This window comes from Solenopsis invicta, chromosome 16 (assembly GCF_016802725.1).
Source record: "Solenopsis invicta isolate M01_SB chromosome 16, UNIL_Sinv_3.0, whole genome shotgun sequence".
NCBI classification, from domain to species: Eukaryota; Metazoa; Arthropoda; class Insecta; order Hymenoptera; family Formicidae; genus Solenopsis; species Solenopsis invicta.
Window position 1 is genome coordinate 19143541 of NC_052679.1, and position 13951 is coordinate 19157491.

General features: G+C 36.6%; 2 protein-coding genes across 5 annotated transcripts in view; one reads left to right on the top strand and one right to left on the bottom strand.

The window, feature by feature from the left end:
• The window catches only part of LOC105196903 (tyrosine-protein kinase transmembrane receptor Ror), a 254193-nt gene that overhangs the window by 52298 nt on the left and 187944 nt on the right, over window positions 1-13951 (top strand). The window lies entirely within an intron of this gene.
• The window catches only part of LOC105196904, a 35417-nt gene that overhangs the window by 4903 nt on the left and 16563 nt on the right, over window positions 1-13951 (bottom strand). The window contains exon 1 of one of the 3 annotated variants that reach the window (XM_011163058.3): window positions 10997-13731. The exons of 1 other annotated variant lie outside the window; for it this stretch is intronic. In XM_011163058.3, coding sequence (XP_011161360.2) covers window positions 10997-11126 — 130 coding nt within the window. In that variant the 5' untranslated portion in view covers window positions 11127-13731. Of the gene's footprint in view, window positions 1-8693; window positions 13732-13951 lie in introns of those variants that run through there. One more of the 3 variants, XM_039459058.1, reaches the window with a different exon arrangement.

Genomic DNA, 13951 nt, shown 5'->3' on the forward strand with positions numbered 1-13951 from the left:
CTTCGACCCACCTAGATGCGAGTTAAGTTAAGTATCTCATCAGTCATCGGTGCCTCCTACTTCGATGATTAATGGGTTTGTGCTTGGAGCGTGTTTTCCCAACGCTTGAACTACGACCCGATCACGGAAGTTTTCAGATAATTCAGCGATCTATACCGTTATAGGTTTTTTATTACCTTATGCTGTATACGCATAATACTTTTCCTCTTCGAATTCGATTAGCTAGCGTTTTAAACATTAGTTGATGAGAAAAAGTAGTAAATAAAAAAAAAGAAAAAGAATAAAATTGAAGATTTATCTTTTGTGAAAAAGAATTTACGAGATAAGATGTTGGTAATATATTCTTTTCTTTGTATAACACATGGCACGCTTTATATGTACATCTATTTTCATAATTTCTTGATTCCACAAAGATTTATTTCTAGCAAACAGTTACATATGGATGTATTTTCTGAATTATTATATACGTGAAATCACTAGATGTACATAAATAAAAGGTAGATTAAGTTACAAAAACTTTGACTATTTTTTTAATTAGCTTTTTTTGTAACACAATACATATTATGGCTTATCGGTTTTTCTATGCTTATGCGTGCATAAAAAATTGCGTAAAGGCACTTGTGATAACAGTTCTCTTAAGCCTAGGCAGTAAATGCGCATGTACACGTAACAAGAAAAGCCATGTGGTAAATCAGGATTTAAACCTGGCTTACCAGTCTGAAATTTAAATAAATTAAATTCTTCTGGAGGTTCATAAATTCGGATTTTCCCTGTGGACACCGACGGCTATTTGGATGCTATTAAAACTTGGACCATTTATCTTCTGCATGAGCCTTGTTTGAAAACGATATTTGTTCAAATATATTGCAACTAACCATTGATCTTTTTATTTGTGTGTCGATGATGGGGAATATAAAAACGATCCGATGCAATGTAAACGTATTAATTTCACGACTTGGCTCTCATGTATCCGAAAGGTTTGTTTGATATCAATATTTTTTGGGGAAGAGGGGGAATAGAGATATGTTTACTGTTGATACGGAACGCATCAATCGAGAAATATTTTATATAATTTTCAGTATTATTTTTTTGTGTTATATAAAATTTATTAAGTATTTTTGTCATTAGTCTACATTACAAACTTGCCAAAAAATCTGTCTCCAAAATAGTTTTTCTGTAGAATTGAAATATCTCGCAGATACGCGTAAAAAGAAATAAAATTACAGTTGATCATGTATTTGAAGCGGACCAACACGTATGACATTTGCGAGCGTGAGTGCATAAAAAGAGCGAATATCGTGCGGATCATAGATCTTATATCAAAATAACGTAACGATTTTTTATTCGGGCTTAGGTAAGCTCGCTGGCGTGAATACGCGGATATTTTTAGCCGCGTGCAGAATACCCTTCAATCAACCATCAAGCTGAATATTTGCGAGCAGCGACGTAATATGGTTCACTGAAAATGCTCTCGGCGACCGGTGTCCATTTTATTTTCGACAGCGTGATGATCGTGACAGTTCGAGTTTCGTGTGGGGTTATCAGTATACATACCCTGGAGCATAAATTTTTACCCGAATTTATTTCCCGCAAATATCTTGTTATATTCTATGTTATTCTAATTTATGTTTGATTTGTACAATATGTATAAAAACGACATAGGCTAAATTAAAAAAAAATTCATTAATATAGTTGTATTATATGCCAATTAATATTTGTCTCTTGCAAAAAGAAGTTAAATTGAAGTTAAGTAAAAAAAGAAGTTAAATTATCTTAAATGCATCCTTTTAATATTATGTGCTCAATTTGAATCCTTTTAATATTATGTGCTCAATTTGATGTTTTAGTAATTTATTATAAGGATTATATTTAATATCAATACATATTTGATAAGAGTCGGATAATCACTCTTAAAATAAAGCAACCGATTTAAAATTTGACTTTCTAATTGCGTTTTCGCGTTCTCGCTAACGTTCTATTACGGATACTAGACGAAAATACCTTCTTGCCTGCTTACTTTATTACATCTTTACATCATACTGTTCGTCAAGGTACGCTTTATTCTTTGCTCGTGAGGGGAAAGAAAGAAAAAGAGAGAGAGGGAGAGAGAGAAAAAGTTTTAATTATTCCTGCTCAAACACGTAGCGGGGAAGTTTAATCACTTGGTACTGACGGCATCGTGTTCGTCCTTATTTCCGTCGCGTGGAATCCTCTGCGCTTTTAAAAGTAGCGGCGGTCCGGTATTTTTCACGAAGGACCGACATTAATTAATCCTGGCAAGTTAAAAAAACCAAACTGTCCTCTTCGCATTCGGGTCGCATCGCTTTTCGGGAGGCAAATGTACCTGTACATGTACACAAAGTGTGATTCCGCGTTTTTGAAAAAGAAAAACAAAGAGAGGGAAAGAAAAATTGCGTGGGGGTCGGGAACGAGAGCGGGCGTACAAGCCTTCGCGTTTTTCGTCAGCTTTCGTCGGTCTCCTTTCGTTTACTGTGGGCGTTTTCGCCGCGAAGGTGATCAAAGCAGCTGCGAAATACATATTTGGTTTTGCCAACTCGCCGTTCCTATCAGCAGGAATTTCTTCTGGCTCTTTGAAAAGTGGAAATTGCGTCCCCGGTCGACGAGAACGAATGCAAACGAACTCGGAGAAAATATTCGCCTGGGTTCGCTTTTCACTCTTGACGCCGCCTCTCTGCGACCGTGTTACTTTGAAGCGAGACGATCTTTGCGAATACGAGAAATCGCACGGTCATAGGCGTTCGATTGATCTCGCAGAAAATTCCGCGCGTTTGTGTTTACATGTCGCGATTTGTATGATCGATTTTGCTAATGAGGAGTGAAATGTGCTGCTCGAATTTGATGCAGTGTCGTAATAAAATATGCAAACAGCACATAAAGGGAAAAGAAATATTTCTGCGAAGTTCAAGCAATTACGTGTCTCATGTAGCGTACACATCTTTAATTTTAGTTTTAAAGTTTTAATAAATTAACATTCGGTATAAAAAAAATAGCTCGTTTATTTTCTCTGGGATAGAAATTTTATTTTTATAATTACGAGCGACGTTTTTATTATTATTAAAGAGATAAAACGTTATGTTGATTGTATGGTGAAATCCCAATATAATTGTATAATGTTGCCTTTTGAAGATTCTTATACAGTCGAATATAAGTACAATACTTGTAGTCATATATTTGTCCGATTTAATGATACGAATCAGCGTCGGATTATTTGGCGTGGCAAAATAATTGTCGCGTTTACATTTCTCATGAAACACGTATGTCTCGGTGATTCACTGTTGACGATAAACGTGGTCGTAGTCGAGTGTTAATTCATGCCGCTGGCAGTAAACCAGAATAACCGTTAAAGTGTTCCTCCCGTCGCAGAGAATGTCGCAGAGTTGAAGAATAAAGCGTATAATTCTGTAATACTTGCAGTGATTATTATCTATTCAAAATGCCTTTAAATCGTCTCAACGAATTTAATTTCGTATAATTTCTCACAGAAGACTTGTCCTACAAAGAAGTGTCTACTTAACTGATTGTGAGAATTGTTGTGTGTTTTATGAATTCACACATACCTATGACCTTTATAAATTTAATCTTTCTACAACATTTACGTACGTATGTTTGATGTATAGAATGCCGTTATTTTCTTTTTAGTAATATACAGAGAAATCTTATTAGCATGTAGGGGAAAAAAATATTATTGTGCGGTGTCTGATTTTCCATTTTAATCATGATAGATATGAGAATACCCTTTTCAGAAGTATCGGTTTTATAACTTTGGAATTAAAAATTTTGGCGTAATATAATCTCTCGACTCGCGCGCGATGTCACTTCACGACCGCTGGAAATGTCACTCTGCGGAGATCGCGTCTAGACCAGGTAATCTAGATCGACAGCTCGCCGCGTTAACTAACACTTCATTTAAGGCTCCAGCTACGAAGCGTAGGTCCTTCTGGATATAATCGAACGTGACACGACCGTCCATCCGTCGGCTGCCAGAACGCGCCCGAATTAGATCGCGCCAATATCCCATGTAAATTATCGCTAACAGACCGCCGTCGTAATACCGAGAGCCGAAGTAACTTCTCGCGAACAAGCCCGGCGGCTATGTAGAAAGTTAAGCTTACCGGAAGTTCTCCTTTTTACGAGACAAAAGTCAGCATCTGGCCTGTTTCCGCATTTTTAACGAGAACGCACTATTCTTTTTCTTTTTTTTTTTAATGACTAACAAAAGTGATCTTGCAGGCGGAACGTGAATTCAATGTATAAATTTTATATTGTATGTCTGTTTACATAGAATATTCTAAAACTCAATCATTTATAGATATTGAAAGATAAATTCGTAAATGGGTTGAAATGTTCAGTGTACATACGTGTACAATATATAATTCCATTGTTCTAAATTGGCTCGATTTAAAAGAGCGATCACGAATTCTGTAATATTCTGTGTAATAAACACATTTTTTAAATCTAACATGATAATATCGTAGAAATATGATTGCCGTGAGAAAAACTCAAAGTATATATTTATTTCCAAGCGGTCCCAATTAGCTCGTCTTATATCTTCTATCGTGTTAAATTCGATGAAACCGGTCGAGATCAGGTCGATCGATCTTTCTTTTTAAAGAGAATACATTAATATTCGATGACCGCGATGGTAGAACCACCTCATAAATATTTGACCCTTTCGTTTCGATATCTTTTTTTCCTTCTCTCGAGATTCAATCTGGCGCCTCACGAGAGGTGTTAAGAACCGATTTAATGAAGGCGCGCATCGAAACATGCGGGCTTTCGTTTTCGAGAATTGCCGTCTGAGATCGTATATATGCAAACAGGGATTGGCGCAAAATGACGCCCTTAGACTCATTTATTCTTGACGATGACTGATCTTCTTGTCGATCGAAAGTAATGGTACGTGTGAATATCATTTTCATAATTTATTGTTATATTGTTGCGAGACCCTATCATGTTTCTTGACATTATTTTCATAATTATTATAATAAAAAAATAATAATTATTAAAATTATATAACACTTTTCATGAAAATGTAAAAAAAAAAATATTGTATCAAATTAATTTTTCTTAGCAAAAGTAATATTTTTTATTAGTATTACGAGTATATAAATAGTGTAAATGCTTTAAAAGCCTTTCTTAGATAACAATAATTGTTTTTCAAACTTAAAAAAAATTTTTTTAGATTTTGTAAAAAAAATCTCAACATCTATTTTTTACGAATCTCTCTTCTCAGAAAGATCAAGATCTTTTTTTCACAAAATATGTTTACTACTTTGATCGAGCAACCTGACACCTTTAGATTCTGGACTTCGTGAGTTTATAACTAAATGCAATGTTGTGTATGCAAGAGTATCGCCACGGGGCAGCCGTACCATTGACAGAATGACGAACGTCCCAGGTAGTCGCCGGTTACACCGAGGGCTCGTAAATCAGGAGATATTTTCCATTTCGATGTTCAGGGAGGTTGATTTTTTTTTGTTTTTTCTTTTTTTTGTACAAATATTATGCTACCACCATGGCAAGGCGCACAGAAACCGCATGCTAAAAATGACGTTACAACGTTGCAAAAGCGTACTGCGAAACAAGGTTCGCGCGTCAACTGCGTTGGTGGAATTGCAATTTTTTTCCTTGCTGCGTATGTCACGGCTTATCGGCGAACTACCCTCTCGGGGTTAATCGAACCCAGTCAGGTCGAGATAGCGCGTTTGTGAACTCGATGGATGAAAGCCGCTAGGATGATTTGTACCGCGATAAAGCTCCATTAACTAAGAGCACATTTTTAAAGTGCAAAATCAGAATATTAATATTGCAGAGATTGTAATTTGATGTAGCTTTAGCGTTTTATTCAAATTAGATTAAAGAATAGATTTAAATCAAGTTAATATTAAAATTAAAGTTGTTAGTAATACGTATATTAATATACGAATGCGAATTTAATTCCAGACAATAAAACCTATTATTTAAAAACGAGACTGTTCTGTTAAAAGTCAGAGAGGCTATTTTAATGAATTATATCATTGTCAGATTTATATTACTTTGTGTTAATTGGATGTCAGATAAAGAAATCTTTTTATAGGATTTCCCAAGAAGTTTTTTTTAAGAGCTCCACTCATCAGATATTTATAGCGTTTTCTTTTTTCTGTGGACTCTGGGGATTTTCTATTGACCAATTAACGCGTACAATATTGGCACATTTTACGTATGTCTACGGAAAAGCCGGAGGCGCATCAGACGCGCGTGAATGTACCATCGATTGATTGACATAGATATATACCGTGGGTACAATGAACACCGTCGAAATAAGCGGTCGTTGTTTATGGTTTCGTCCAGTCGACGGACACCTACGAGGTGTTCCCGCGTATACGCGTTTTATAGCCACTAGAATTCTGACAGAGCTGAATTATCGCCGAGGCGTGTCGTGTGTGTATGTATATACATATAGTATGTATGCACGCGTGCCCACGACGATATAGACGTATCCCACGGGTGTATTCCTGGACACGTAGAGTTCCATAGTATATCCGATGACATCGTTACAAGACAGCAACGTCTCGCATTCCGACTAGCTCCACATGATCACGTCAAAATATCCATTTGCATGTCTTTAAACAATTGCTATCGGCAATATTTTTAATATTCCGTCCGTTGCCCCCATCTGGATTTGAGGTTCCACTGGCAATATGGCATGATGTTATGAATATGTTTGTAAAGTGTCATGTTATATATCATTTATATATTATGTACAGCGTTCACATTTGTATCTGAACCATTTTATTGTTGTATTTAAGATTAGAATTTGATGTATTTAAGATTAGAAGCATTTGATGTATTTAAGATTAGAATTATCTATAAATAGATCATCTGACTTTAATGTGAATTAATTTAAATTTACAAAACTTTTGAACTATAACATTATTGCATTTTTATCAATTATTGTAATTAATTATGTTATTATAATTAATGATTTACTTTTTGATCGACTTAGATAATTGATCTCTTTTCAATGAAAGGCGTTGGGTTTTTAAATTACGCGATTGATTGCAGAAATTTCTATAAATTAAAAAAAAATGCAAATAGAACTGTAAAAGTTGTTACTCTAAAATTAATATTATTTAATCCTGAAATGGTTAAGTCTAATTGGACCCTATTCTATTTTTATTTAAATTTGACATTTGATTTGTATGGATTTTTAATATAAAATTTATGACATAATTGATGCTTTTATTCTTAGTGCTAGTATCACTTTTTAACATTGTTCATTAATAATGTCTATACACTACGTGGCGAAAATATAAAATCAATACTCGGGTAAACTTGAATATATATAACGTAACTTTTAATTAAACTTATTAACATTCTTAATAGAATATTTTTTGCTTCAGTATGTATTTTGCTTTTGTTCAATTGCCATATATAGCTGCTTCTAGTAAGTTAGCGAGAAACTATTAGCCGTGTACAAAATATGGTAACACCGCGAATACCTCGAGGTTAAATAATTCCGACCCGGGTAGTTCGGTAAAATTTGCGGTTTGCTTCTCGGCAACAATGGAGCCACAAAATCTGAAATTTATACGAGCAGGTTTAGAAGTTTCACTTTAGTGGGTACTTTCGAAACTGCCGCGGAGAGAAGGTAGAATCGATCTGGTGTTTCCATCTCTTGCCCGTGAAAGTTTCGGTGCAGGTGTTTGCATCAGCCGATGCATACGATCGTGCACTTTGCGCGCGCGTCCTCGATCGAGCATTCGAAAAGTACGGAAACTCGAGCACCTCGCTTTGTGAACGTGACGACAACGCTCGTTTTCCTCCGCGACATAGTAGATTTTTATGAAAGTCTCTGGCTGCAAGGTGTCTTGTGACACTTTCCGAGGAACAGAGACAACGTCTGTATGTTACGGCGAGCGTTTCCGCCCGCCGCACATTGAAAAAGCTCCTCGTCTTTCGCGCTTTCAGTTTCCCGTGTCATCGTTTCTTTTTTCTCACATCGACGCAAGTATACAGCCTGCGTCAAAAGTCGCAAATTTTTATTTGTCGCTTTTAAATGAAAACTGTATAATGTCTTCCGAAAGTTTAACACAATATGTAATATTTATGATTTATCGATATTTTGTGTGTAGAGATTTTCTTTAACATTTTAATTTTTAATCTCAAGTATTTTAGGATTTAATCAATTAAGTGATATTTTTAATTAAAATAAGATTAAATTTCATTTGAAATTGATTTAAAAAAATTTATTATGGCGAATAACTTTATTAGGCCTTTTTCTGGGATGTAACTTATTTCTGCTCGGCTTAGAAGAATAATCTCAATTATCGGAATGCATAATACGTGCAGCGAATAAGTGGACAGTACGGTCTGACGTTTCGCAATAAATCGTGCGTTACTTCGCAATGTTAGCAAAAATAGTACAACTTTGTTGGCTTAACCTCATCCCGTTGAGGATTGTTAGCAATTCATTGCTTTCGTTTACTTATTCTAATTCACATAATAACCTTGATCAAATAGATAACAAATATTTTTAAATTTACGCAATAACGTCATCTCATTATTATTGTTTTATGAATTTCACACGTCTTACAATTTTCACGGAATGCAATTTTCATTTCTTTCTTTTTTAGGATATTTTTTCTTAATAATATATATAATTACTTTTATCTTGGATCAAATCTACTCACTATCGTCATTCATTTTTCTCGTGCGAATTTCCCTGAACAGCAGTGGAACCAGAAGACTGAATAGTGACATCAGTTTTATTTCTGAAACACTTGCACTATTATATCACTTCATCATTATTTCACTAGATAAAATATTTTTTTTACACGTAACTAATATTTTTATTTACTACTCTCATATAAGATCACAAAATTTCTTGTTCTGAAGCAATTTTTCACCAAAACGTTGAAAATAAGTCTCGATGATTATAAACGAAACCACAGAATTGCATAACGTAATGTAATAATCCGAATTCGGTAATGCACTGAGAATAAGTTTACACGTTTTCATCTTTGCTTATTTGCTTTTCAAACAAATTTTCCCTCACTGCTCGCTGTCGTGTCGCATCTTCTTCGTGCGAGACTCTACGGATGCGGGCGTAATCGGAAAACAGCAGTGGGTTGCATCCCCACCGTAAAATCTCGTGTCACTGCGAGAGAAGCGAGTTCTGAGCGTGTCGCGTGCCCGGGATTACTTTCGCGTCAGCGCTTATTGTTAGTCAAGATCGCATTGTCAGCTTGGGTTTCTGGGAATTTCGCGAATGCGTCCGCCGTCGCAGCGTGTCAAAGTTCTCGATTAATTTTGCTAGTGAAGTGTATATATATATATATATATATATATATATATGTAGAGAAAGAGAGATACAGAGTCCTTCTTACATGTGCTTTCGCATTGATTGCAAGTTCATCGCACCACGTAAAGGATGCACGTGCTGTCGCCAGCATATGTATTATGCTGTCGTACAAAAATACTGCCCTTTGAGTTACAGTACCAGGCTGTATCGGATCTTGTGGCTTGTTTTCATTAATTACAATTCTATTATCGAAGTACAGGATGTCTATATCGTCATCAATTTAAAAAAAAATTTATTGAATAGCTTGAAATTCTTGTTTAGGAAAGATTTCGAAAGAGATTATTTTTCGTTGAGATTGTTTTATGTTCACAATTAATTATGATACACTTTTATAACTAAAATATTTTATAATATTGATAAATTTTGCTAATGGAATAAGATATATGATATATGATATATGATTCATTGCTATCGATAATTAAAGGATATAGCGCGGAATCGTAGAAAAGCAATGTCTTTTCATATATTTTTTAATTACAATATCTCACTATATATAGCGATTGTATTTTTCGTAAAATATTAACGGTGCGTATCCTATGTTACAAGTAATACGTGTTAGCGAAATAGCGAATTAATGACGAACGCGCAAGATCGAGTTTTAATTCCTCACTCTGACAGGGAGGAACTTGAACAAAAGAACAGTTTCCGCGAAAACGATCTCGTAAAGTTACTTCGGCGTTATAAAACCCGTCTTTGACTAACCTTGGGATTCAATATCGCTGCGAGAATGATAATAACGGTCGTCTTCGCGAATGTGTCTAGCACATTGTCCTTTATGAGAATTCTCCCACTCGCGAAAGATTTCTCTGCTGCGTGAACCGTCATGACAAACTGGTATCTCCCCGCAGCTATTGCGGGATAGCTGTAGCGAGAGCGAAGCGTAGCCACGTAGATTCTATCAGTGAAAATCGCATTTATCTGTGTGCGCCGTAGACATTATCGCACCTGCCTTTTTACGGCGGAAGGGTTGGGTCGGCGACAAGCAGATGAGATTGGGAGGAAACAGGGTGCATTAAAAACTTTTTTCATAAAATGTCTTGCGCGAAGTATCACGCCAGAGGAAAAAGAGAAGCGAAAAAGAGAGACTCTTTGCTGGTCTCGTTCACGTTAATGACGTTTTCCGAATTTAAACACTCGCTTTTTCGATGTTTACCGCTTCCGTCACGTCGGTCGTTTCGATTCCGTTATTAGAGTGCATCACGGATTGCGTTTTAAAATTCGTAACGTTGGAGTATTAAGTATATTGTCTCTTAATATGACTCTCGTATGCATTGTCTCAGATATACGTGCTCAGATATACACGTTTAAAATCATATTAAGAAATACTGCAATCATTTTTAATTTAGAAGCATTAATCTCATAAAATTTAAGGAATTTGGCACTATAAGCTGCATAACAAACGAGCGATAAAAATTTTTTGACGTAAATAATCGTCCGAGAGACAGAAGTGCCAAACTTGTTCCCCACTTGTTGGTTAATGAATGAACTCAGCAGTAGGCCACCATGTGCGAATCGTAAAAGAAAAAAAAGCCATTAGAAGGTCATTAAGAAGATGCTTGTCCATCGTCAGGGCAGCACGCTAAGAGTTAAAGGGTTAAATTGCCTTAGCGAAACTCTTAAACGAGTTCGTACCAGTATTCCACGACGAAGAGAACGAGCTTTCCTTCCCATCGCGCCTCGTTCGCCTGCCCATGTCTCTCCTCTGCATCGTGCCCATCTCCCGCTCCTTCCATTTCTGTGCGCGCCACGGAGCTTCACTCATGTGATAACCTTACCGAGGGGGACTAATCCCCCCGGTTTCGCGGCCCACGTGACCTCGTCAGATCAACAGCGAATTCGCATTACCTACGTATGCGTACCGTCTCTCTAATGGAGTCACGCGCGCTTGAATGTCAGGAGTCATTTCGTTGATCGAGTCATTAAATAATCCATCAGCGTTTCGTCAACAAATAGCCGTTGCTGGCTAACGGCGCGTCTGAACGTCATTCTTCGCGGGTTTATTCTAGGAAAGACTCGCGAACGGAAACAGCCATTTCTCGAAGTAGCCGGTCCTTATTTTCACGACTGTCCTGTCAGTTAACTGCATCGACATCGTGCAACAACATTCGTCATGCTCTTTTCGCCTCATCAGACCAAGTGCTTTCCATGACAACGTACTTCCCATGAACAGCTGCGATGCTCTTTACGAACGGTGTTTTGTTTTTCAACGTTGCTTGATGAAATGGCAACGAGCTGATTATTATGTTTGAACTTAATTAATTAAGATACTTTTAACTTTTTAATTGCGAAGTACATCTTTTTTATTAAAAAAGAAACTTGTGAGTTTAATTGAGATAATTTTAAATAGAATACTTATAAATGCCACTGACAGTCACAGTGTAGATCCTCGCCAAATTGGCCAATCATATTTTTTATTAGCACGACAAAAAATAGCACGGTCTAGATTCCTCGAATTTTCTTACTCCTCATATTTCTTCGCACGAATTTGCCGCGCACTTGGAGTTTCGCGAATTCCTCGCCACAGTTCAATCTCCGTCTCGATGTCTTTCTCTTTCTCGTTACGTAACGTCGAGATGCGCTTCTGCGCCAGATGTGCGCCTCCGCGTGGCGACGTCGCGACGCCGAGGCCCGACGCGTATCACACTCGAGGCCGCGAGCGACGACGAACGTCGGTGCACCGGACTGAATCGGGCTTCCGGACCCTGGCTTCCCGCTTCCGGAATCGCGCTCCGCGAGTTTGACAGCTTCCGCGGGCCGCGGAAAGCGTGCCGGCCGTTTAGAGTCGCCGGGCGAAACTAGTCGACGCGTGGCTACATCACTGCGGCAGTCTTTATCCCTACCGCGAGTTACCTCTTCTTCGTCCGCTTCTTCATCGCGCGTCACGAAACCACCGCCGCAGGTCTCTCTTTCCCTATCTCTCTCACTCGCCCTCGTGACTATTTAAATCTTTTGTAATCCCTCGTGCTCCCGCGACACCAGGACTGTATCGTTACGTCGACGCGACGATACATCTGCATCCGGTGCGTCTCTTTCTCAAAATAGGGAGTTCTTGATTGACAAGAGGAGTAATTTACTTTTGTTTAGTTACAAATATTTTAACGTAATATTGTTTCGTGACACTTTTTGAAATTATTTTGTGATTGCAAAATGTCCAAATGATAAATTTTATTTTTACTCGCGAACGTTTGAAATGGAAGTACGTAGAATAACCTCATATATCATCAAAGACTCGAGATTTCGTGATTATTTTTTAGTTACGAGTTCTGTTGGAATAGAGTCTGTAGATATTGATAAAAGATAATTAGAAATGAAAGAAAAAAAATGCATTTACATCAGTTTTTTATAATATGGGTTTTCGGGGAATCTACGGAATGTGTATAAATTTAGAATATTTTTATATTAAGTTTCTATTTTATAAAAGGATTCTACTTTTAGTATCTAATAATATTAATTGATACCCGAATATTCCGGCACTGATCAGCGTCATTCTATCTTTTTGATGTTATTTTAGAAACGTCGCCGGGAGCCGATCTTATAAATTTCGCTATTTTATTAGCCGCCTTGACCGCGATTACGTGTAAAAGTAGTAGTTCTCTGAAAAGAAAAGACCTCTTTCTTTCAAGACTACATATTATTTGATATTATTTTATGCGTTTGCATTCATTCATAAAGCTGCATTACGTATATAAATATGCATTTTTAACTTTGTCCACTTTCTTCGGCAATTTATTTTCCGCGATTTAATATCATTCGTCAGGAGAAGTGACATTGTCAGTTCTTGTGTTTAACATCATCAGTTTTGAAATCCGACAGTGGCGCGATATTTTTGATATTGAAGAAATTCGGTGCGAACCCGGGCGATGATAAATTGTTCATTAGACTGGCGCCGTTTCTTCACGCGGAGATGTAATCTATCAAGAGGTTGAAAAAGGACTCAAAATAATCTCCGAGCTTGACGTAGGTGGCGTCTGGTTTTCTCATCGAGCGAGCATGAGACGGGAAGAGAAAAGAAAGAGTCCAAGAACCGGTAGATTGATCCAACAACTCACTTTGAACCCTCTCGGCGTGCTGTCAGTTTTTCTAATCGTGAAGGATTTTCTTCGCACGCCACTTGAATGCACCATGATAATCCGGCTGCATAATGCGTCGGAAGGGACAAAAAAGCTCGTGAGACGCTATCTTGATTCGACGAGAGTGTCAAGCATAGAGAGTGTCATACTTTTTATTTTAATGTACTGGGTGGTCCTAAAACGTATCTAATTTTCACTTTGTAATTTTAAAAATTTCTATATAAAATTTCCAATTGGCTCTTAATTTTACATAAAAATAAAATAAAAATTTTAAAACGACACTTTAACTTAAAAGTATTAAAAACTTTTTTATTTGTATAATATAATAGATTGTAGATTTGCAGAATTTAATTGTATTGCTATTTTAATATAAAAATTATTAATGAATAAAACAATTATTTGTGAAAATAACGTTAGCTAAGAGAAGCTAATTATATAAAATTATATAAAATAATTTTAATACGCACAATTAATTAATTACTATATAATATCTTTAAATATATCGAATGTAATGCGT